This window comes from Drosophila yakuba, chromosome 2L (genome assembly GCF_016746365.2).
Source record: "Drosophila yakuba strain Tai18E2 chromosome 2L, Prin_Dyak_Tai18E2_2.1, whole genome shotgun sequence".
NCBI classification, from domain to species: Eukaryota; Metazoa; Arthropoda; class Insecta; order Diptera; family Drosophilidae; genus Drosophila; species Drosophila yakuba.
In genome coordinates this window covers 29659052-29684607 of record NC_052527.2, presented here as the reverse complement: position 1 = coordinate 29684607, position 25556 = coordinate 29659052, and the positions used below count along the sequence as shown (strand labels likewise).

Below are 25556 nucleotides of genomic sequence, written 5' to 3'. Positions count from 1 at the left end.
CGTTTGCACATACATACAAAGGAATGCAAGAAACAGAAGGTTCGAGAAAAGTAACGGGATCTTGTGAAATGAATGTTAACAACGAAAATGAGATCGAGCAATGTTCTGAGAGGCAGATGGCGAGCGCCAGCAACAATGAGTCCAACAAATGTTTAGCGATCCCGATGGCTAGCAAGGAATCCTTGATGATTATTTAAAAGATGGTATTATACGACAAAGTGAGTCTGAGTATTTTTCGCCAATTGTACTAGTAAAAAAGAAATTGGGTGGCATTCGGATGTGCACAGATTATAGGAAACTAAATAAGATCACGGCGAAAGTTAGATACCCGATGCCATTAATTGATGATTTATTAGATACCCTACCAAACAAAGTATTGTTCTCGGAAATAGACCTGAAAAATGGATACTTCCATGTTTATATGGACGAAGAATCGATAAAGTATACATAATTTACCACGACAAAGTATATAGAAGATCACCAAGCTATATTAAAAGAAGTATTTGAGCGATTAGTTAAAAACAAATTAGAGCTACGAATCGGTAAATGTACGTCTTTTCAAAGTGAGGTGAAATATTTAGGATATATAATATCAGAAAAGGGTATTAAAGATTGTATTGTGAGATTGTATCCACCGAAATCAACAAACTCAAAGGAAGCAATGAAAGCCTTATGTGATTATTTTAGAGCGTATAGCAGACCAACGACCATTGTTTCAGACAGAGGGACATGCTATACATCAGATATGTTCGAAGAATTTTTGGAATCAAGAAACATTGAGCACGTCAAAATTGCAACAGGCTCACCAGAAGTAAATGGACAAGTTGAGCGAATAAATAGAGACCTAGGACCCATGATTAGTAAGCTCGTATATGTAGAAAAAAACGCACAGTGGCACAAAGTTTTGGAAGAAGTAGAGTATGCAATGAATAATACAAAGCACAGAAGCATAAAAGAGCACCCAAGTATAATGCTGTTTGGAGTGAATCATATAGGAAAAATGCTAGATTGTTTAAAAGAAAATGTATTGGAGTCAATGCTAAAAAGAAAAGAAATTAATTTAGAGAAAATAAGACAAAATACAGAAGTTTCGCAGGAAAAAGTACAGAACTATAACAAGAAATATATTGACTCTAAACGACTAGAAGCAAATTAATACAAATTAGGAGACTACGTTGTGGTCAAGAATTTTGATTCAACAGTTGGAGCGCCTAGGAAATTAATAACCAAATATAAAGGCCCCTATGAAATCGCCATCAAGGTTTTCAGTTGACACAAAAACCATACGATGGAATATGGGCGGCTCATAATATTAAACCATTGCTTCGAGAAAAGAATTCGGTATCAAATAATAAAAATATAAATAAGAAAAATGATAAAGAAAAACAAAAGTCTAAGTTAAATGAAATAAGAAAACCAAACCAAATGTAACAAACACTGAAATAAGTAACGAAAATGTAATGATTACAAGAAGTAGAGCGGCGAGGATCAGGAAATCCTAATTATCAGGATGGCCGAGCTGTTGTAGTAGTAGTAGTAATTGTATATAAGCATAGTAGTATAAGTCCCATTGCAATATTAGAATGTAAGAACCTAATTATAAGAGTCGCGAATGTAAACAGTACACACACACTTGCTGAATAAATGAAGAGTCGCTGAACTGTCACAGAGCGCACACTAAATTTGTTAGAAGCGTTAGCTTCCTTTCTACCTTGTCGTAATATTTGAGTAAAGGTAATTCCCCCTGTCTTGATGAACTTAATTCTTGTTTAATTACATGTGTCGGAGTCTTGTCCGCTATGTAAAGTCTAAGCATGCTATTATCGCATGGAAATTGAACACAGTTTTTAATGAGGCTAACACGGCGGCCGCTGGGCCTCTAACTTTATTTTTCAGAATTCCGACAGCTTGGTAGTGTCGGCTGCTGCCTTCGTAAGGTTCAAATATTTTGCATGCCGCAGTTGCGGCCTTTCTCCAGGAGACGGATTTTATCATGTCGAAAGGTTCGTTGCACTCGCTTCCTGGCCTAATTTCAACTTCGCGATATATCTGGACTATCAATTTAGCGTTAGCGTGTCAAATTCTAATATAGCGTCAAAGCTTGAGAGGTCCGGTAGAATGAAGAAGGGAACAGTCTTGTTTAAAAGTTTAACAATGCATTTATATTTCACCGTGTTGCAACCATGAAGAGACTTAACTGTAAATTCTTTTTGTACCGGCGTTATGTACGTCTGCGAGTGGCTGTATATAATTTTTTTAAGATTACGATTTTTATGGTTTTCCTGCTATATTTCTTTCTATAAAGGGTAACAAGGACCTTTGGCTAAAAAATGCACATTATCATAACTTGTAAGTTCGTGTTCAATATCCTCAACAGCTGCTATTGCCCCCTGTTCATAATCATTATACCCGTTACTCGTAGAGTAAAAGGGTATACTAGATTCGTTGAAAAGTATGTAACAGGCAGAAGGAACCGTTTCCAACCATATAAAGTATATATATTCTTGATCAGGATCAATGGCCGAGTCCGTCTGTCTGTCCGTCCGTCCGTATGAACGCTGAGATCTCAGGAACTACAATAGCTAGAAAGTTGACATTAGGCTAAAGACTACAGAGACATAGCGCAAGTTTGTCGATTCATGTTGCCACGCCCACTCTAACGCCCACAAACCGCCGAAAACTGCCACGTCCACACTTTTGAAAAATGTTTTGATATTTTGTAATTTTTGTATTAGTCTTTTAAATTTCTATCAAATTGTCAAAAATACTTTTTGCCACGCCCACTCTACACCCACAAACCGACCAAAACTACCACGCCCACACTTTTGAAAAGTGTTTTGATATTTTTTCATTTTTATATTGGTCTTTTAAATTTTTATCGATTTGCCAAAAAACTTTTTTCCACACCCACTCTAACGCCCACAAACCGCCCAAAACTGCCACGCCTACACTTTTGAAAAATGTTTCTAACGCCAAATGTTTCTAACCGCCAAAAACTGTCAGTGTTGAAGACTCTCCTTCGCACTTCCACTAGCTGAGTAACGGGTATCAGATAGTCGGGAAACTGTACTATACAGTTCTCTCTTGTTTTTATTAGTACAGTAAATCTCTATCGATTTGCCAATAAACTTTTTACCACGTCCACCCTAACACCCACACTTTTGAAAAATGTTTTGATATTTTTTTATTAGTCTTGTAAATTTCTCTTGATTTGCCAAAGAACTTTTTGCCACGTCCACTCTAACGTCAAATCGTAAAAAACTGTCACTGTGGAGTAACTCGACTATATCGTTCTTTCTTTAAATATCAAAAACTTGTTGTTTATTTTAAAAAACTTCCGACATATTACCTATTTTAAATATATTTACGAAGGATATACATATAGGATTTTGTGCTGGGGAACTAAACAAAATAATAAATTGCTCTTATACATTATTTGGAATTAAAAATAAATATTTTCTGCCCTGCTTACACCGGAAATAAATGTTTATTATTACAGCCATATTTGGAAGAAATATTTACACAACTTAAAGGAAGGCCATTTAAAAAATTTTTAGAAAGGTAAGTTTTTAATGCATATGCCCAAATTTTTACTCTTGCTAAGTGTATGTAAATTTTAGAATTGTGCAACTAGGTAAGCAAAAGTAAATCGACCCTTTTAAATATAAAGATTTGCGATTTGTCTCACCATTTGAATGCATAGGGCTCTTCTTTAAGTATTCATAAATATTTCCCAAATGTCTTCAGCTTCTTTTATATATTTCTGAAAATACTTTTAATTTTTTTGTAAACAACCTAATTTTATACCTTTGCAGATTATATGTATATAGTTTCACTCAGAAGTTTGCATCGCAATAAAGGAGACTTTTTCATTCATATAAAATATATATAAACTAATCATGTTATGTAGTACTGCATGAAAGTTCTTCTCAGCAGTCACTATGGGAGTAGAGCCCGCTGGCTAATATGCCTGGGTCACCAAATGAGTGCATTCGCCTGACCGTGGTCCTGGTGGGTGACAGCTTAAGCCCTGGTTGTGGATCGCTAGCATCGATTGGCCGGTTGGCCGTAGTGGCGCCTATTCTGAAATAATAATATACTGAAATAAATACTATAACTACAGTTATTTTATATACCGATATATATAGATTTTAATTAGTTTATTACAAATATTTAATTTTGGTGGCAAGAATAATTAGTTTAAACTCGGAACTACGACAACGAAAAAAATTTCGAAAAATGTTCGACTTCATCTCTATTTAACATGTGTGTTCTTGGGCCTAGCTTAACAGAGGTTGGCGAAGACGGGGCGAATTCGCAAAGAGCGAGAGAGAACATTATTATGCTCCCGCCTTCGCCCTAAACTAGCTTACACTAGACTTCAAATTTTTTCTACTTAACAATAAACAACAAACACAAAAAAAACGACCGACAATATGAGTTCCGCCAACATATACCGAATATATATGTAAGGAATTAATGCCTGCATAATTAATAAAGAAAACCAAGATCGAAACGTTGGGTTTGGTTTTATTAAAGATGTATACAGCTTGTGCAATACTCTCGCGCAGCTGAGAACTCAAAATTTGCAGCTGTATTAATGGCTAATTATTTGCCGATATTTATGTATTTCGCGATTTGCATTAGGATATATTATTTCTTATGCACAAATCACGCCAGGGTCACCAAATTTTTAGCTAATGAGCTTTTTCATTAGGCTTTGATTTAACAATACTTATTGTTCAAATAGTATTCTTAGTTAATTGTAATTTGACAGCGAAAGTGTCAAATTAGCGCAAAAACGTTTATATGCAGGCGGAGTATGTAGACGACTGAGATTAAAAATGAGAGAGTTTGTTTCTCCTAATGCTCTGTACGAAGATGAGCGTAAAGATAAGTAAGCAAATAAATGTCAAGGTTGTCCGTCAAACGTTATGTCATCGTTTATGACCTACTCCACTTTTCGTTAACTAATTTCTTTTAATGAAATATATTGCCTGGAAGAGGCTAACAATAACATCTTTTTTTATACCTAACACCCTTTAGATACCATTAATTTACATATATTTACTAATCGTATAAAAAAAAAATTGGCACGAGAATATATGTATATATAAAAATATAGAGAAGACTGATATCAACATACAACAAAAATATGCACCGGTTTACTTGTTTTTTGTTTATTTGTTTTGCCGGCTTTTATGTTATGTTTGGTAGTAGGCAAGTGAGTTTTCATTGACTGCACTGCTTTGACTATATCTGCTAAGCGGCCTCCGTTTCCCGCGCTATGCACTATTAGTGTTGCGGAATACTGAATACGATCCATTTCAGGGTATGGTGATAATCCCGACGCCAAAGCACTGATCGTTTGTAGATCCTTACTAGTTTCAATAGTGCCAGCAATATTAACATCACGGCGATGAACTCAAGTATAAGTTGCACACCTATTATCTAATCTTTGTGGTAGATGACTTCCAGAGTGTTGATCACGTTGGCGGTGTTTTCGGATGCCTTAGACTCCTTGCCGCCCATCTTGAGACTCCTCTGAGTCGTTAGGATTGTAGAGATTCTTCAAGAGTATTCCTTATGATGGTCGTTGATCCTTCCAGTCTATGTTCTAGTATCCAGGGGTTTGTTGCAGGATTGAGTCTTCGCTCCCCTCGGCACTTTTCTTTTGAACAGGGTTCTTCGCAAGAATAGAATCTCGAGAAAAGAATCTGGAGACGGGAATCTCAAGAATTGAATCTCGACTATTGAATCCCGAGAACTTAATATCGAGAAATGACTCTCGAGTCAACAACAGTTTATTTAACAATATATAAATTAAATTTTTAATTTGATCGTATTAGGTTATGATAACAAAAACCTACTGAACCGATTTTCATCATCTATCATTTACTATAAAGAGCATAAAAAATTATTCTGTATAGACTCAAAAAAATTTGTAGATTCTTTTTGACAGAAATTACAACGAATTTTTTGTGAAAATTACGAATTTTGATTTTTGGAGTCGGTTTAACCCTGTTAAATTTCGAAAAGATTTTAGTTCATCGACGACTAAAAACACTCTCGAGTAAAAAAATGATTGGTTTGTTCAGACTAAAATTGTGTTCAACATCACTTAGACAAATTATGATGTCAATGGCGATATAACTTACAAGGTTAGGTTCGGTCGGAAGGACCTTACGGGACCGCGCATAGGCATTGGCCCATAGCTGTCCGAATATTTCTTTATGGACCAAGAGAATGTTTTCGCGGTTTTCGAAATCCTTTAGGATCGAGGTATTTTTCGCGAAGGCAAGTAGTTCGCCTGGCTTCTTCCTGCCCTTGTTAGGGCCGGACACTTGCAAATGAGATGCTCCAAGGTTTCAATTGCCTCGGATTCGTCACACACTGTCGTTGTCAGTAATGCCCAGTTTGGCAGTTAGGCAGTGACCTGTAAGAATTCCCACTAACAGTCTGCAGTCTTTCCTTGGAAGATGCAGCACGTAGTGACTGAGTTTTACGTTGCGCTCTTCTTCTTCATCTGATTTTGGCTCGTGCGCGGCCCGTCTTTCCAGTTCGCGATCTTTCTTTCGCCAGTCCAACGCCTTCCTTAGCAAGTTCGTCTGCCGTCTTATTACCATCGAAGCCCTGGTGGCTGGGAACCCAGTAGATCCTCACTGACGTGGTCGTGCTATGAATATCTAGTGCCTTCCTGCTTGCCAGTACACTTTTGGAACTGACCGCTGACGATTGCATGGATCTTATCGCCGCTTGACTGTCTACGAACAAGTTGACCGCTTCATGTGGGCGGTCAATGCTCAGCGCAAGCTCTGCTGCTTTCCCTATTGCGAATACTTTCGCCTGGAATATGCTGTATTGGCTTAGTAGCTTATACGACAGCCTCATTTCAGGGTCTGTACAGTATATGCCCGCTCCAACTCCTCCATCCATCATGGAGCCGTCCGCGTATATATTGAGGTGTTGGGCATGGTCCTGACCTGTTTTCCAGTCGTCTGGTTCCATGAATGTCGTTGTTCTTACATCCGGGCACGTTCTGGTGACTATGTAGTCAGATATGCTGCTCATGTCTCGACCAATTGAACTATGCCCGAGTCCTTGTAGGGACTTATTCCCTGATGCAACTAGGCGTTGTGTGGCCTTTCCTGCGATCATTTGCGCGTGGATGTCTAGGGGATCAACTACAACTATAGTTTCAAGTGCTTTTGTGGGGGTTGACCTCAGCGCCCCTGTTATGCAGAGCAGTGCCTGCCGCTGGGTTTTCTCCATGAGCTTGTTGTAAGTCTTCTTTTTCATAGCCTGCCACCACACTAAGACTCCAAGCATCAGAGTTGGACGCACCACCGGATGTAAACCCAGTGCATTAGAGCGGGTGAAAGGCCCCATGTGCTGCTAAGCATCTTCTTGGATGCATATAGCGCTATGGTGGCCTTTTTACCCTCTCTAGTACATTGGGCTTCCATGTCAGCTTGCTGTCTAAAACAATTCCAAGGTGCTTCACTTGTATCTTCGGGGTTAGCCTGGATGAGTTAATCTTCGGGGGGACCCATAGCGGCACCTTGTATCTCTTGGTAAAGAGAATGAGGTCCGTCGTGTCCGCGTTTATGGTGAGTCCTACCCTCTTCGCCCACTCACATATCTCCCTGAGCGTTGATTCCATAATCGAGCTGAGTGTCGATGGACAGACTCCCGTGATAATTATGCTTATGTCGTCAGCATAAACTGTTATCTTTGATAGCGGGGGGCTTGTTGGCCGCTTCTAGGCGGTCATAATAGCGTCTGTGGTCACGTTGTTGAATGCTCCGGATATATCCACAAACACTCCGAGAGCATATTTTTGGTTATGCAGGGCTTTCTCAATGGTGGCTACTAATGAGTGTAGTGCCGTCTCCACTGATTTATCTTTCGTGTGAGCATGCTGTTTAGATGACAGTATTCGTCCTGCATCATTTCTGATGTATATGTCCAGCAGCTTTTCTAGCGTCTTGAGTAAGAAAGAGGTGAGACTAATCGGCCTGTAATCCTTGGGGCTCATATGGCTGCACTTCCCTGCTTTTGGCAGGAAGACAATCCTAGAGGTCCTCCATTGGACAGGGATATAGCCCGTGCTTAGGCACGCTGTGAGTATAGAGTATAGCCATGGGGTGATCACTTCTTTAGTCACCTGTAGCATGGCTGGAAATATTCCATCTAGTCCCGGTGCTTTTATTCCCGCAAAGGAGTCTATGGCCCATTGGATTCTTCTAGAGGATATTAGATCTGTTGGGAGATGCTCTTCTCCAGTTACGAGGTCCTGGTGCTTGTTTGCATCGGATATCTCGGTACATCCTGGGAAGTGAGCATGCATTAGTGCTGTTAGGGCCTTTCGCTGCCCTCAGCCCACTGTCCGTCATCGCGTTTGAGCTGACTCTGTATGGTTGGCTGCTTCGATAGCAGCTAGCCGTTTCTGGGGCCGTCTCGATATTCGAGCAGAAGTTTCTCCACGAGCTTCTGTGTGCCCTTCGTATTTCCTTCTTGTAATCCCTGAGTAGGATCTTGTATTCCCCATTGATTATATCATTATTCGCGTCTTTGGCGATTTTAAAAAAAATCTCGGAGGTTATTACGTAGAAGCGAAAGATTGCCCTTGCACCAGGGTGGCCAGGTCCCTTTCCTGGCTCTAGATGTCGGGCATGCTGCGCGTTTCGCATCTAACAATTCCCTGGAGAGGGTCTCTAGGGACTTTTCTATATCTTCAGCGGATTTTACTAGGCCCGGCCCAGTCGCGAGTCGTGTCAAGATTCTCTTCTGAAGGAGGTCGGTTTGGGAGAGTGTTCGAAGTCGCATAGGAATTGGACTCTCCATTCTGAAACCATAGTACTTTGTCCCCTTACGAGTGTTAGGTCTAGCACGTTCGAGGAGGTGGGGCCTACAATGGTGTGCTCTTCCCCCACGTTAGCTATGCATAGGTTGGTTGATAGTAAAAAGTTTAGGAGTGACTCACCTCTGTCGTTAATGTCGGGGCTACCCCATACGCAGTGATGCGCGTTGGCCTCTGCACCCACGATCAGTTGTTGGTCGTTCGGGCTGGCTACCACAATGCTCCTGTGTTGCTCCGGTGGGACCGTTCTGTCATGTGCCATGTAGCAGGAAGCTACCAAAAGGCGATTCCTCTTGCTTTCCAGCATCACAACAGTCAGGTCATCCGTGCTGTAATGAGACATTAGGTTAGCATGCAGGGCCTTCCGCACAAGTACGATTACCGATGGTGTGTAGAAGAGGTTGTAATTAGAGGACTTTAGTCTGGCGACGGCATTGCCCGAGGCAATCCATGGCTCTTGGACCAAAGCTATGTCGGCGGACCCTTGCTCAAGGGCGATGAGGAGTTCCGCCGACGCGACCTTGCTTTTATGAAGATTGAGCTGCAGCACCCTCAGTGGCATGGGTACTGGGCTCATCTGCATTCTTCGGGTTGACTGTCAACGTTAGGTCTCCGTCCTCATCATCCGTCTCGCCTAGCGAAAGTCCCTGTGCGGCTTCCGCGATGGTTTCCAGACCTAGGTCCTTCTCCACCTCGCCTGCCTTCAGGGTGTGAGCATCCTTATCCCCGGGATATCGGTTTTTGAGGCGCAGGTACACGCTCCCCATGCCCCACGCCATCTTCCCGTACCTTGGATATAGGATGTCTTCCCCCTCCTTATTTATCTAAAGGACTGCTCTCTGGCCCCCCTCCTTGGGTGATGGATTCTGCCGCTGCAGTAGCTTCAGCGCCCGGTCCCCTTTAATTGCGATGGAAAAGAGAACCTTCGCCTTAGGAATGAAAGGGATTAGCTCCCTGTCCACCACCTCCAGCTACCCCCTCCCACAACGCCTCCAATTGGCAGACCGTTTGCGTCAGCCACTTTCTCGTCGGGTCATCCATGCACTTCGGGATTTTGACCCCGTTCAGCCACCCGGCACCATCAAAAGTGGGCATGGGGGCCTCAGGAGCTTCCTCCATCCGTGCAAACAATGACTCAACGAGTCGCGCATGCACCAACTTCCACCGCGGCTCGGTCATCTTGTCGGCTTCATCGCTTCTGTCGATGAGTGCCACGATCAAGTTTCGTTTGGTCGCCTCACTGACTTTAAGCCTCTTCTCGGGCTTCTTCGCTTTCTCCGCGTCGCCGCTTGCTCCCCGATGCGTTTTATGCCTAACCGCCAGACACCTCGCCCATGGGAAATGGTTAATTTCCTCCTGCTTTCGAGCGGAAGGAATTGAATCGTTGCCTTAGCTAGACACTTAGCTAGACACTGTAGCAATGCATTACTCGTTGTCCGGGATAATGCAATGCCCATTGCCCAGCCGGCGCCCTCGGAGTGTTCAGATGGAGGATTTTTGCCAGTCGATATAACTTACAAGATCCTTATAAAAATTTATGAAATATAATTTACACTATTGAAAAAAAAAATGTATTTCATTACCTTAGACATCACTGTAAATAAATATTTAATGGATATAAACAGAATTGTCTTTATATTCCTACAAAGCGACTGCAAAAATATTTGTGTTCGCTCTCTAAAGGAACTTTCCGCCTTAATTCAGATATTTTCTTTATGTAAGAGTTTTCAGTCATGACGGTTCCCATGTTTTGGGTGCTGCGCCGCAACTTGGGGAGACCGTTAAACTTATTTCACTTGCGTTCCATTACATGTACGCCGTCGGCACAGCTCGTCTGGTGGTTCTTTAATACCTAACCTATCAGAGTGCAGGCTAATACCTTTTTCTGTCAAAGCACTTTATAGAAACGTATCGGAATAGATTGATCTCTTTCTGCTTTGTAATCAGAAAGGGTTCTCTTTCATTTGTAGTGTTTATACCCGTTACTCTTTGAGTGAAAGGGTATACTAAAAGTATTTAACAGGCAGACGGAAGCGTTTCCAATTATATAAAGTATATATATTCTTGATCAATAGCCGAGTCGATCTGGCCATGTGCGTCCGTCCATCCGTCTGTGCGTAAGTACGTCAAGATTTCAGGAACTATACAAGCTGAGGTTAACCATGCAGATTCCAGAGTCAACGCAGCGCAGTTGACCCACACACACCCACGGCCACAAACTGCCCAAAACTGCCGCGCCTAAAATTTTTAAAAATATTTTGATATTTTTTATTTGTTTTATTAGTATTGCAAATTTCTATCGATTTGCCAAAAAACTTTTTGCCACTCTATTCTTTCACATTTTTGGTTATCTTGTGAAATTTTCCTCGATTTGCTAAAAATCGTTTTGCCACGACCACTCTAACGCCCACAAACCGCCAAATACAAATATAAATACAAAATAAATTACAAATATCAGCGAAAAGGCGCTATTAGCAATGTTAAATTGCTAACCTATAATATTTGTTGTGTGTGGAAACATTAAATTAAAACAAAAGCTAGTTTAAACAGACAACAAACAAATCGACAGTTCCAAAATGAGCCAACGCGACTTGCGCGCTCAGCGGCAAAAAGAGCAAGACTAGCGCCGGCTCTCCCTCCAACGAAACAATGCATACCTCACCGTCGTGTCTGACGCCCGCGAGTGCCAAACAATCCATCGGGTCAATGACCTAGCACCTGCAGATAGCAAACGATCCCGGTCTTGCTCACCAATGCTTATGACTGCACGATGTGAACCCGAACGCATTGAGAGCGTCTCTGTCGCGCTCTCCTCATTGCAAACGGTGTCAAGTTCTGTAGCTACCAGCACAGTAACTTCGATATCTACTGCAACTGCACCCATAGCAACAACAACCGAGAGCTGTGTACATTTCTGCTGAATCAACAAGAACCAAAGCAAGTGCAACCTCTCCGACTCTAGAAAACAAAAGCGGACAAGAACCAAAACAAAACACAAAACTGTGTCAAACAGGGCTGGATCGCTACATTCAAATAAAGCGAAAGCTAAGCCCACAACACAAACAGGCTGGCAATCAGCCGAAAATAAATCGCACCAACGTTGACAACTCAACTTCAAATAGGTTTGCACTACTGGATGACTGCGAAGTGCGTCCAATCAAAGAACAGGAGCAGAAGAAGATTAAGCCGCCACCAATATTTATACGAGAGAAAACCTCAAGTGCACTGGTTAACAAACTAGCTACGATCATCGGAGAAAACAAGTTCTACGTTATACCTCTTACCAAGGGAAACATACATGAAACGAAAGTGCAGACTCCGGATGAGTCTAGCCATCGATCAGTGACCAAGTACCTGGATGAAGCTGGAAAGAGTTACTATACCTACCAGCGTAAAAGTGCCAAAAGATTGCAGGTTGTCATTAAAGGAATTGAATAATCAGTGACCCCATCCGAAATTATCGAGGCACTAAAGGAGAAAAACCTTAAGGCAAAAACGGTGATCAACATTCTTAACAGGAAGAAAGAGCCGCAGCCACTCTTCAAAGTCGAACTGGAGCCATCGAGTCAAAAAATCAGCAAAAATGAAGTACATCCTATTCTTAAACTACAGTTTCTACTGCACCGCAGAATAAACATCGAAGAGCCACACAAGCGCAAGCAGCCTGTGCAGTGCACTAACGGCCACACCAAAGCGTACTGCACCCTAAAATCTATCTGCGTCATTTGCAGGGATGCTCACAGTACCGCAAACTGTCCTAAGAACAAGGATGACAGCTCAATTAAATTATGCAGCAACTGTTGCGAAAACCACACAGCCAACTGGCGAGGATGCATTGTTTACAAGGAACTTAAGAGTCGCCTAAACAAACGCGTGGCTTCAGCTCGTGATCGTACCATACCAGCAATTCACAAAGTAACGGAACCGACTACAACTTATATTCTTTCGTCTGGCAGATACCTAACAATGCCAAATTTTTCCTTTGCAAGTACACTAAAGTCAGAGTCAAATCAGCATACAACCCCATTCATGAAACATACAATCACGAGAACATGCAACAGCAGTCAATTGGAATTGAACCGATTGTGCTTTCGATGTAGCAAAGCATTAAAGACTTTATGGCATTCATGCAAGCAACTATGCAAGAGCTCGTTTCTTTAAAAACAGCATAATCAGGCATGCTCCGGTAATCGTTATTTTTATTCGACTTCGATGTGGGCCAAATCTTTTGATTTCGTTTTTAGGTGCAAAATTTTTTCTATCGGAGTGTTTCGTTTCTCATCGCTTCTTGCTGCTCAAACAGCATATTTTTTTCTTTAGTCATAATTTAACAATGTGAAAAAATTAGAAAATCTAGAGCTGCCACCTTTTTCACAGTTCTAATTCCGATGTTCGCAATTACATTTTTACTGCACTTTGACCACTTAAGCAGTTAAATTAAATAGCATTTTATACAAACAATACTTTTGGCCCTGCTTTAAATTAATTAATAAATTCTTTTATATTTTATAATTATATTTACCTGCCTTTTTCGTTTCACCTTTTCGTTTCACCTGCCTACCGTTTCACGGTATGGCAACCTTCGCGATAGCTTTTGCCGGCGTACTTATCGACCCGTTGCCAAATCGAAAATTGTTGTTGCCGATGGCAACATTTTGTTTGTTAAATCTGAGCTAGGGTAAGAAATAAATTTCATAAAATACCTAAAAGGCAGAATGATCTTGTGGTGATGTACAATTAACATCAATATACCACTGAGTAAATTATTTTTTTCCCTTAGTAAATAATATCTGATTTGATATAAAAAAGACATTTACTTTTTATTTCGGCCAAACAAAAGTGTCCGTTTTACAAATCGAACAATTCTTACGAATTTGAAAACCGGAGAACAAATTTTTTGATTTTAAATCCAAATCGTAAGCATGCCTGAATGACTCCCTTAATAATAGCAACCTGGAACGCTACAAGCGTTTCGCGACACAAGCTTGCTTAGTTCTTAGCTGACAGAAACATTGATGTTATGCTACTCTCAGAGACTCATCTTACAGAAAAGAAACATTTTCAAATATCAGGATAACAATTTTACTTTACAAATCACCCGGAAGGCAAGGCCATGGAGGCACTGGCATACTAATCCGATCCCGAATTAAGCACCACTTTCTTAGTAATTGGCAAGAATACTGCCTACAAAAACCTCTATAAGCCTCCAACGCTATAACGGTGACCACATTCTGGCTGCTGTCTATTGCCCACCCCGCTTCACAATATCTGAGGACAAATTCACAACACTTTTCGACTCGCTTGATGAAAGGTTTGTTGCATCTAGCGATTGGAAAGCCAAGCACATGTACCGGGGATCTCGAATAGCGACTCCAAAAGGAAAACAGCTGTACAACGCAATTATTAAACCGGAAGGCAAGCTTAATTATGTTTCTCCGGGTGCGCCTACATACTGGCCAGGAGATCCTAAGAACCTTCCAGATTTGATTGACTTTGCCATCACTAAGAGGATATCCCAATCAATAATTACAGCTTACGCACTTGCAGAACTTTCATCTGATCACTGCCCTGTGCTCCTTCATCTTATGTACCAGCTGCAACACATCGAGCGGCCGTATAGGCTTACAAGCAGCAGGACTAGTGGGGAGAGGTACAAAAAATATGTTTGTTGCCATACCGACTTTTCAAGCCCCTTTGAAGTAGAGCAAGACATTGATCAGTTTGCTGGTGACCTAGAATCAACACTAGTTGCAGCAGCAAAAGCATCAACTTCACAAGGTACCCACTCATGCAGTATAAAGTTTAACATGACAAGTAGGGATACTGATTTGCTTGTGCTTGAAAAACGACGACTTCGAAGGGAGTGGCAGGAGCACAGATCACCTGGCGCAAAGAGTAGACTAAAAGCAGCTTCTCGCAGACTTACTAAAGCGCTTAAGAAAAAAGAAGCGGACGCACAACTGCGTTACGTCGAGAATCGCACGCCCACCAGCACAAAAAACGCATTGTGGAAAGCCCACAGGAATCTGCAGGTACCAGCAGAAACTGTCGTACCCCTCCGTAACTCTACCGGAAACTGGTCTCGTAGTGACATGGACAGAGCAAGAGTCTTCGCTGATCACCTCAAAAAGGTATTCCAACCAAATCCAGCCATTAACTCATTTATTCTCCCACCCTTAACTGCATCTGACTTAGCACCACAAGATCCCATAGAATTCCGGCCAAGCGAAATAACGAAAGTCATTAGAGAGCAACTGAAGACTGGAAAATCGCCTGGCTTCTATTTAATAACACCGAAAATGATCATCGAGCTTCCAATGTGTGCAGTTCTACAAATCTGCCTACTCTTCAACGCTATTACCAAAATCGAATACTTACCTCAAAAGTGGAAGAAATCAGTTATAGTTATGATCCCTAAGCCTGGGAAAGACAAAACACAGCCATCATCATACAGGCCAATAAGCCTACTTACTTGTCTCTCCAAGTTATTTGAAAAAGTACTGCTGCTACGAATCAGTCCCCACCTTAAAACACACGACACACTGCCATCGCACCAATTTGGTTTTCGGGCAAAACATGGAACTATTGAGCAGGTTAACCGCATCACAACGGAAATTCGCACTGCTTTTGAGCATCGTGAATATTGTACAGCTTTATTCTTAGACGTTGCACAAGCATTCGATAGGGTATGGTTGAATGGACCTATGTTTAAAATAACCAAACTGCTGCCTCAAAACTTACATAAGCTTCTAAAGTCTTACTTATACAAAGGAGTGTTCGCGGTTGGATGTAGTTCAAGCACTTCAAGCGATTGTACTATAGAAGCTGGAGTGCCCCAAGGAAGTGTATTAGGTCCAATTCTATACACCCTATACATCCTATTTTAAGTAAAAGGGAAGGTTGAATAAATAAGAAGAGAAAAAAAAAAAAACCAATTAATCCGAAAAACTTAGCCAAAGCGAGATAGCATCTATAGTAAAAGATCTTAAGCCCAAAAATCACCTGCACGACTTGGTGACACCAAAAATTATTAAAGAACTCCCACCGTGTGCGGTTCTCACCTTATGCAAACGCCTTCACGCTATTACGAAACTTATATACTATCCCCAAAGGTGGAAGAAGGCGGTCGTAGTGAGGATTCCCAAGCCAGGCAAAGACAAAACGCAAGCCTCATCCTACAGACAAATCAGTCTCCTATCATAAAACGATCGAACAGGTCAATCGCATCACAAACGAAATTCGTACTGCTTGTGAGTACCGGGAATACTGCTCAACTATAACCTTAGATGTCGCACAAGCATTTGTTCGAGTCTGGCTGAAAGGACTAATGTACACGATAACAAAACTTCTTCCCCAGAATACCCACAAAGTGTACGAATCTTATCTCTTCAAAAGAGTGATCAGGAATTCACACGACCGCGTTATCAATACTGAAGTCCCTCAAGGTAGTATGCTGGGCCCCGTTCTTTACACCCTATACACAGCAGACATGCCTACAAACTTTCAGCTCACAACCTCTACGTTTGCTGACGATACCGCAATACTCAGCCGATCTAAATGCACAGCAAAGGCAACAGAAAAACTTGACTGTCATCTTAAAATAGTGGAAAGATGATTTGCGGACTGGCGCATTAAGATAAACGAGACCAAAAGCAGACATGTAACATTCGCACTGAATAGACAAACCTGCCCACCATGTACTCCAAACAATACATTCATCCCACAATCAGACGTATGTAGTAATATATCTCACCTAGATAGACGCAGTGACATATAGAATCTAAAAGGACTAAAATCGTCTCGCAAAGTCGCTTACGCGTGTATGGAGTCAGATTAGACTGAAGCGCAAAAATTCTTCAGCCCAGCAAAGAAATCCTAGTGCCGTTTTTAACTAATACAATTATTTCAAATTATAAATTATATAAAGATAGAAGATAGAAGATAGAAAGATCTAAATAATTATTGTTTGTCCCACAATAAGAGATGATCCTATAATAAACGCAAAAAGTTTGAAAAAAAAGTAAATAGAATTTCTTCTCATAGCTTGGTATTGGTTACAGGGAATTTTACAATATAGATTAACATTCTGTTATGTGTATGGCTTCGTCAAAATCTGTCAAAGGTAATTGATTCTGATATAATATTTATTTTAACTTCATTGATCTCGTGGTCTTTAAGGGTTGCTAATGTCTGTTTTTGCTCGCTGTATGGCCTGATTAAGATCAAGAATTTCCTCTTCCAGCATTTTAATATGAAACATTAATGTAGTATTAGTATCCCTTTGAACGTCTCCTTCATAATTAAGGCTGTTTATTAAATTTCTATTGTCTAGAGAGATTTTATTTATTTTGTTAATGAGAGGTCTTTTAAGAATAACCTGGTTATTGATGTTGGTTGAAGGTGAATTTATTTTTTCTTAAATAGTTTAAAACTCTCTGCTATCTGGAAATCCACCCAACCATTGCCAAGCACTACCTTTTAGATCTATATGTTGTCTTAAAACTCCCCACAAATTCGGGTGCAGGAGATCGGCCTAGCAACCGAGAAGACGGCTGGGATGCGAGAGGAATTAAGGGCGGTCAGGTCAGACGCTAAATAATGGACCTTGGACTGGACCCCAACAAAGCGAAGAAGCCGTTAACTAACGGTACCGCGCTGGATCTTGGACTCGAATCGGTCAAGGGCACAGAGGTCGAACGATAACGGAGTGGACTTTGGACAAGCGCAAAGGGACACGAGTTGGAAATAACGGGATCCCCGCGGCCTATAAAAAGGCGACGCAGTCGCGTCTTGAGGCAGTCGGTTAAGACTAACAGGCGTAAGTCATACGAGCAAGCGGAAAGCGCGGGCGCGAGTCGCGCAGTCAGAAAACAGGCGTGCGGCTGGACAGTCGGAGCAGACTCAGAAGGTGCGGACACAGTCGAGCCCGCAGGTTGGTCCTTTGGCAAGGGCGACGAGTGCCTATATTACGCATGAAGGGACGGTGGAGTCGACCAAGGTGGTTCGGTAAGAAGCTCTGGCTGATCTCACGGATGATACACCCTGTCCCCTTAACATCCTAAGCCCCAGTCGAGCCGGCTCGGATACGCCGTCGAGAGCGACGCGAAGAAGGACGACAAAGGAGCGACGACGCGCATCACAGCGAGGATCACAGGATTCTCTTTATCAAGCGTCACTGAATAAAGGTCGTTAAAAGCTGAATGCTCCCTCGACCTATGCGACGCAGCTGACAGAGACCCATGGAAAGTGCCTTGGTGGTCAAGAAGGCATATACGAGGGCCCCTACGCCCCTCGACCCTGTGAAGTTCGGCAGCATAGTGGAGCATCGGTTTCCCAGGATGGACAGTTTACGCCCCCGCGACTCAGCCGCAGAGGGCCGAGACGAAGCAGACGCCACGGTCAGCAGCGAGGAGATACTGGAGTTGGCGAAACGGCTGAAGGACGGCAAGGCATCCGGGCCCGACGGCAATCCCAACAGGGCGCTTTGCTTAGCTCTCTTCCTTCAGCCAGCCATCTTTGCGAAGGCGTTCACCAAGTTCCTAAACGAAGTCGTCTCCCCAAACCAGTGAAAGATCCCAAAACTGCTGCTTCTCCCTAAGCCACAAAAGCCACCCGAGGAGCCTTCATCGTTCCGGTCGATATCCTCGTCGATATCCTCGTCGACGGAGCCGGTTTCTCTTGAAGAAGCTGGTATGCGCTCGGCTGGAGAGGCCAACGCTTCATGATGTTCTTGATTTGCCTACCCACTGTTTATACCCGTTACTCGTATAGTAAAAGGGTATACTAGATTCGTTGAAAAGTATGTAACAGGCAGAAAGAAGGAAGCGTTTCCGACCACATAAAGTATATATATTCTTGATCACAATCAATAGCCGAGTCGATCTGGCCATGTCCGTCTGTCCGTCTGTCTGTCCGTGCGTATGAACGTCGAGATCTCAGGAACGACAAAAGCTTGAAAGTTGAGATTAGGCATACAGACTCTAGAGACATAGAAGCAGCGCAAGTTTGTCGATTCATGATGCCACGCCCACTCTAACACCTACAAACCGCCGAAAACTGTGTGTTGAAGACTCTCCTTCGCACTTCCACTAGCTGAGTAACGGGTATCAGATAGTCGGGGAACCCGACTACAGCGTTCTCTCTTGTTTTGTTTATTTTTATTTCCTATATTTTTATAGTAATAAGCAGTATTTTACAAATTAGACAAATCAACGAATTTAAAAAAAAAACATGGGTTACCACGGACCGGAAGGAGGTTTGGTTTTTTTGCGAATCACAAAAGAATTTCTTTTCCCAAAGCCAGTTGTTGGAAATTGGAAATACAACGCCTAAAACGGATCAGGAAGCGGATAAAATATTTAAAAAGTTACACTTCGGGCTCTGACGGCGTTCCTGGTTGTGTGTTTTGGTATTCGTATATAACGGTGTAACCATTTGCTTAATTTATTTAACATTTATTTGTCTTCTTTATATTATGTCGTAATGTATTACGATTTCAAACGTTTGGATGGAATGGTTTTTATGGCGGGGGGCCCTGTTACCTCAATAACGCGTCGACGAACGGATGAATATATAATACTTTTGCACCAAATCACCGATACCTTAAGATCTGTATAACACGTGTAAGGGGTTTGGGCAGAATAAAAACAGTGTCCCGTCCTATCTACAGACACTCACACACAAACTAAATTATAAAATTAAATTATAAAACATCGTTATGCAGCTGCCAAAATGCGGAGCATTTCGAGGAGTGTTCTGGTGGATAGTCTTGGTAAAAATGGGGGTGGATACGTAAATGCACGGCCAAGAGCTAAGCAAGACAGTCATCGAGAATCAGTGAACAAAGAGACTCAACCGTGAAAGTCCACAAGATCGCTATGGTGAGATCTTCGGGTTATGTCGAGATCATGCAAGTTACCGAATAATTACAGGTATATGAGGTCTTTAAAGGCAGAACGCGGCTAGTTTGAGACTCCTTGATGCAACACTAATTGAGATAAGACCCAGGCATTCACACGGGGAGTCTGATAGTGACTTGACAGCCGAACTTAGCCTCAGTTTGTATATTTGGGAGGATCGTGCCGAAGAGCGATCGACTGCTACATGGACTTCGTGGCGTAAGTCTGGACCGGTGGGAACTGAACAGGCATCTAGCGGAAATGGCCGGTCAGGGCAAGGGATTGGCGAATGCCGGAAACGGCCGGGAGGACAGGGGAAGCCGGTTGCGGAGAGTCCTTGAGTCTAGCACCTGTTCACCCTTGTCTGACAACTAAGCCTTTAAGCCTCAACAGCCAAATTCCTTGATACCAGTTACGAGTGTATGTGAAATTAACATGAAAAACCAAGCAGAAGAGGATGCCACATCAAACAAGATATCCTAGTTGTATCAAAACCAAGAATAAAGACCATTGAAACTATCCAAAAGAGCACTTTTTAGAAGGAACACTAAGCTATCTGAGCGTATTTCGTAGTGAGAGTTTTTAGTTCTATAAAGAAAGAACTCGCAGAAATAGGACTTCAAAAAAGGGAAAACTACTTTTTCACCATTTTTATACCTCTTTCCCGTAGAGAAGCCGTTTAGAACTGGCATTGTCCGTCCGTCTGAGTGTTAAGAGTATTCAGACTCCAGACACATAGACGCAGCAAGTTGACCCATATCTCTCGATTTGCAAAAAAACTTTTTGCACGCCCACAATACGGCAAAAACTGTGTGTTGAAATTTCTCCTTCGCCCTTTCACTAGCTGAGTACGGCTATCAGATGGTCGGGTAACTCGATTATAGCGTTCTCTCTTGTTAATTGCCGATAACAGGCTAGCGGGCAAAGTATTTCTTAAATCCATGGGCTTATGTAAATTTAACATTTTCAAATGCGAGTATCTAATTAATTTGTTGAGTTTTTTAAACCGAAATATAATCAAACGAATGGAATATTCATATCTCATATAATTACCGTATATTTACAAGTATAATTAATCTTCTTGTCATTTTTTTTTTCTAGCGATAAATTTACTAGGTTTTGCCAGTGGAAAAACTTAGAACTAAACATACAAGTAAGTATTTTAGACATTGCTAAATTCATATTAATCCAAACCTTGCAGAGGTTATACTAAATGAAGACCCTGTGAAATATTTACATTCTTGATCTGCAACATCAGTATAATTAGCCTGTTGTTTGCCTGTCCGTGCTTGCGCAAATTTGCTTCTTATTGCAAACAAGAATCCTGAAAATATTATGAAACTATAGTTATAAGATGGATCATGATAAAGTTGAAGTAAGAATATACATTAAAACAACATGCTTGTCCGTGCTTGCGCAAATTTGCTTCTTATTGCAAACAAGAAAACTGAAAATATTTTGAAATTATAGTTATAAGATGAATCATGACAAAGCTGAAGTAAGAATATACATTAAATCAACATGAAAAAAACTCCCAGCTCTTTGAAATTTTTTGAAGCTGCCTTCCTAAGCCCCTGATTACAGTGCTGTAATGCGTTGAAATATATTCAAGCTCAAAGTTCCTTAGTGTAATCAATTTCGATAAATATTATACACACTATTTACACATTGTTTGATGTGTACCGCCAATTAAACTGATTACACATCCATTTTGTTTTAAAATATATTAACATTTGATGACTGCCAACTTCAGATCTTCTGGCCTCTCTCTTAAAGAACATTTAAGTTAGCTGTTTATTTATTAACAGACTCGCAGATAATCCAAACGACAAAGACATGCTGACTGCTGGGAGGAATCTTAACAATAAAAAGATGCCCGACATATTAGAATAGTCGCAAAGTCCACTTGCGAGGAAGCTGACATAGTTTATTTTTAAGATAATTATTAAAAATTACTCTATTTTTATTTTTTAACTAGAGGGCTCGCTATTGTGCGCGTTGCCAACAGATTCAATTCAGTATCAACACGAATATGAGTTGAGTAAATTGAAGGAGCGTTATTATGTATGTATGACAAAGAACGCAATATAAATTACTGCTTCGTTCCCGGGAACAAAACAACACCAACATTCGCGACTTTGCTCGCACGGGAGCGACAACAAAAATAAATGCCATAGCTCTCTTTGCAGTCGAGTCTAACTGTTTTTTTCTGGCTCTCTTTCAGTCGCTAAAATTGTGTATGTATGCGTACACACGCATTAAACGTTTTTAATGCTTGCTTAGCGAGCTTACATTTAATGCAATTTTAATTTATGTTTTTTATTTTTAAAAATAAGTTGCAGGTGGAATTAGAAAATTAAAATACCCATACGAATCTGGAAATTTGTTTTCTGATTTTTAAAAAAAAACTTCAAGACTCTAAGACATGTGGTTTGGCCATGGCTGTGATATATCAGTCAGTCAGTGAGGAGAAAGAATTTTATATATATAGATTAGCCGAAAAACTGTTTGCCACAACAATTGTTTCGCCAGCCAACCGTCCAAAACTGTATCGTCCACACGTCCATCAACACGCCAGAAAAATGTGAAAATGTCTCGTTTGCAGTAACGGGTATTTGATAGTCGGGGAACTCGACTATAGTAGCATTCTCTTGTTTAATAATTATTCTATGGTTGACTGATAATCAGTCTGGTGTATCGACATAGCGATTAAGGCGACCCTAATTTTGTTGCAATTGACAAGGGATTAATTTTTTAAATTGTTTCGGAAAAGCACTGTACTATGCAATACCACGAAAATATCGAGCCTACTTTCTTTTTAAAGGAGCGGAACATTGATTGACATATAAGTAAGCACTGTTATAAACGGAACGAGACGAGGTGGTGGAGTCAAAAGGTCTCAAGCAGGAAGCTGGTCAGCCAAGCGAAATTCGCTGGCGAGCGTAGTAACGTCTCCGCTCCTCTAGGTAGCGCAAGTGTGCTCCAAAGCAGCAGTTGTTTAAACTTAGTGTAGAAGCTATATACCGACTGTGGACGTTAAAAGCAGCATGCAGCTTTTGTACGATGTCGGGCTATGCGGCTCATGTAATAATAGGTTGAATCCAAATGTGGAGCTCTGGAATCTATAATTGACTGACTTTTGGTGATCACAAGGTGGTGCTCTGTAGCTGAGTAGCTAATGGCGCATTGCTTTTCATACAATCCCTAAAGGAGCAATACTCCAAGCGAACCGTGTCAGGAAATGCGACTACTGCTTTCCGGAAATTGGATGGAATATGTAGCTTAAAACCTTGACTAGAATCTTCATAGATCAACGCATCGAAGCCTGGTATAGACTATCTATCTTTTAGGCTGAGGTCTAGGCACTCTTGATAGCTGATCTTGGGTTGGAAACTCTTTCAAACGGTATATAATTTTTGTGACTCTGCAAGAGTACACTATCAGAGTATCTAGAGTGTATTGTTTTGTATATTGCCTAATAAGGGAATATTGTTACTTGTTCTCCAACTTAATTCTATGCTACGTATCCGTCACTTCCTCTCTTAATGGAAGTGCGCTGTGATATCGATGATACGAAAGCTTGGGAAACCGGAGAATCTCGTCGAGTCATACCGACCAATAAGCTTAGTAGTTTTGTACTCTTTTCATTTTAGATATTCAGTGTCTTAACAAATCGGGCATCATGTCGAATCAAGGCGTCAAGGTTGGCTCAGGAATTTGTGGACTCGTACGGCAAGCGGACAAACAGATGAAACATTTCTATAAATAGAATCAAGTTGCAAGACAGTAACTTCTCAATGAGACAAAATCATTCCTGGGCCTAGCGGCCCACAATCTTCCCAGATTCAGATACTTAGGTTTGATCCTGTAAAAGAGACTTACCTGGAAACAGCATAAACCGAACATAAAGTCCACATGTGGCGCTAAACTTAGGAAGCTGAACAGGCTGCTTAAGCCAACCAGCAAGCAAAGTGTTGCTATTCAAAACGATTGTTGTCCCCCCAATGACCTACTGCATAAGAATATAGGGCAAGGGTTCCGGCGCGAATGTCATAAAGGTGCAGAGTCTAAAACCGAAAGCAGGGCATGATAACAGATTAACCGTCACTTGAGACAATACAACGAGGGCTTTTTCAATTGTTATAAAAATGTACTGTACTAGAAACTACTGTTCTGTTTTGTATTCATATTATTTCATATATATATTTACTAAACGTATTATAGGCATTTGTATGGTTGATAATAAATTATAATAAATAATAAACAAATCAAGAAAGAACATTATAGTCGAGTAGCAGCTTTGGGATTGGTTTGTAGGCGTAGCAGCTTGGGTTTGGTTTGCGGACGTTAGAGTGCGCGTGGCAACATGGGTCAAACTGGCGCTGCGACTATGACTCTGTAGTCTGTATGCATAATCTCAACTTTCAAGCTTTTATAGTGCCTGAGATCTAGACGTTCATTCGGACAGACGGATATGGCCAGATCGACTATTGATTCTGATCAAGAATATATATACTTTATATGGTGCAAAACATACATCGAATATAGTATACCCTTTTACTCTACGTGTAACGGGTATAAAAAGAGGTACATTTCCTTTTAGTTACATCGGTATTTTAAAATTCATGTTTTTTTGTTACTTAAATTAATTGATGGGTTTTGAAAAATAAAATTGTCACGAGACAAAAATTAAATCCACTAACATCCGAAGCGATGAGACCTCGACGCGTTGGGTCCTTGGTGTTGCTATGCTGATGGAAACCGAACAAAAACGTAATATACACAAACAAAGAAAAAAACACACTATGTAAAGGTCGTCTATCTCAATATATACATATATATATATACATATACATATATATATATATATATATATATATATATATATATATATACATATATATACATATATATATATATCTGTATATGTGCGTTTTTATGAATGCTTTTCTGCGTGACTCTTCGGCCGCTATCTGGTGCCAAGATTACTTGAATTTTGCACTTGTTTGGAAAGTCAGTGCTGTTACTTTGTCTTTGCTGGTCTCGCTTGTAGATCCTTTCAGATCCTTTGTATAGTGCCAGAAGCACTAACATACACTCAAGTGTATGTTCCACACCTAGTATCTAATCTTTTTGGTCGATGACTTCCACAGTGTTGATCATCGAATATAGTATACCCTTTTCATGTTCTTTTGTTACTTAAATTAATTGATGGGTGTTTGAAAGTACCGTAGTAATCATACGGCACCTATTCGATTTTTTGATACTCGACTGTAGATGTTTTTGTTTGACTTCATTTGAAGATGGTATCAAAATGTTTTATGTGTCACTTTTGTGAAATTTAGTTGAGGGGTGCCTAAGCAAAGGCATAATATACTCCTCTAGTCTCTTTGCAAGACATTAATCCCGTGGTCCACTATTGGAAAACAAGTCTTACATGAGGGCCTATGTCGCCCCGTTTGTGCTCTGTATTTCGGACGGTATCCTTCAACTCAGCCCAGTTTTATACCTGGTTACTATATCAATAAATTGGCAAACGACATCCACGAGTAACTGGGAAGGATTAAAGGACAGCGACCCCAGCATGTAAGCTTTACTTGCCCAATGGTCAGTGGCGGCCATAAAGTTTACTGGGAGGACACCCGAAGACCCCAGGACACATAAATACTTTAAGTAAGCTTTATGTCATATCAAATACTGCACTTAGAAGCAACCTTAGCAGGTTTGTCTACGACAAATAAGAGAAGGATTGGCTGTTTATATAACGGTCTAACTAAATATCTATGCGATAAGAT

General features: G+C 41.0%; 1 protein-coding gene across 5 annotated transcripts in view; it reads left to right on the top strand.

Moving 5' to 3' along the window:
• LOC6539269 (G protein-coupled receptor kinase 1) overlaps window positions 1-25556 on the top strand; it is a 133439-nt gene that overhangs the window by 47066 nt on the left and 60817 nt on the right. For 4 of the 5 annotated variants that reach the window (XM_039371250.2, XM_015189739.3, XM_039371249.2 and 1 more), the window contains 2 exons: window positions 3500-3561; window positions 20863-20914. In XM_039371250.2, the coding sequence (XP_039227184.1) occupies window positions 3500-3561; window positions 20863-20914 (114 nt within the window). The remainder of the gene's footprint in view (window positions 1-3499; window positions 3562-20862; window positions 20915-25556) is intronic. The other variant, XM_002086129.3, reaches the window with a different exon arrangement.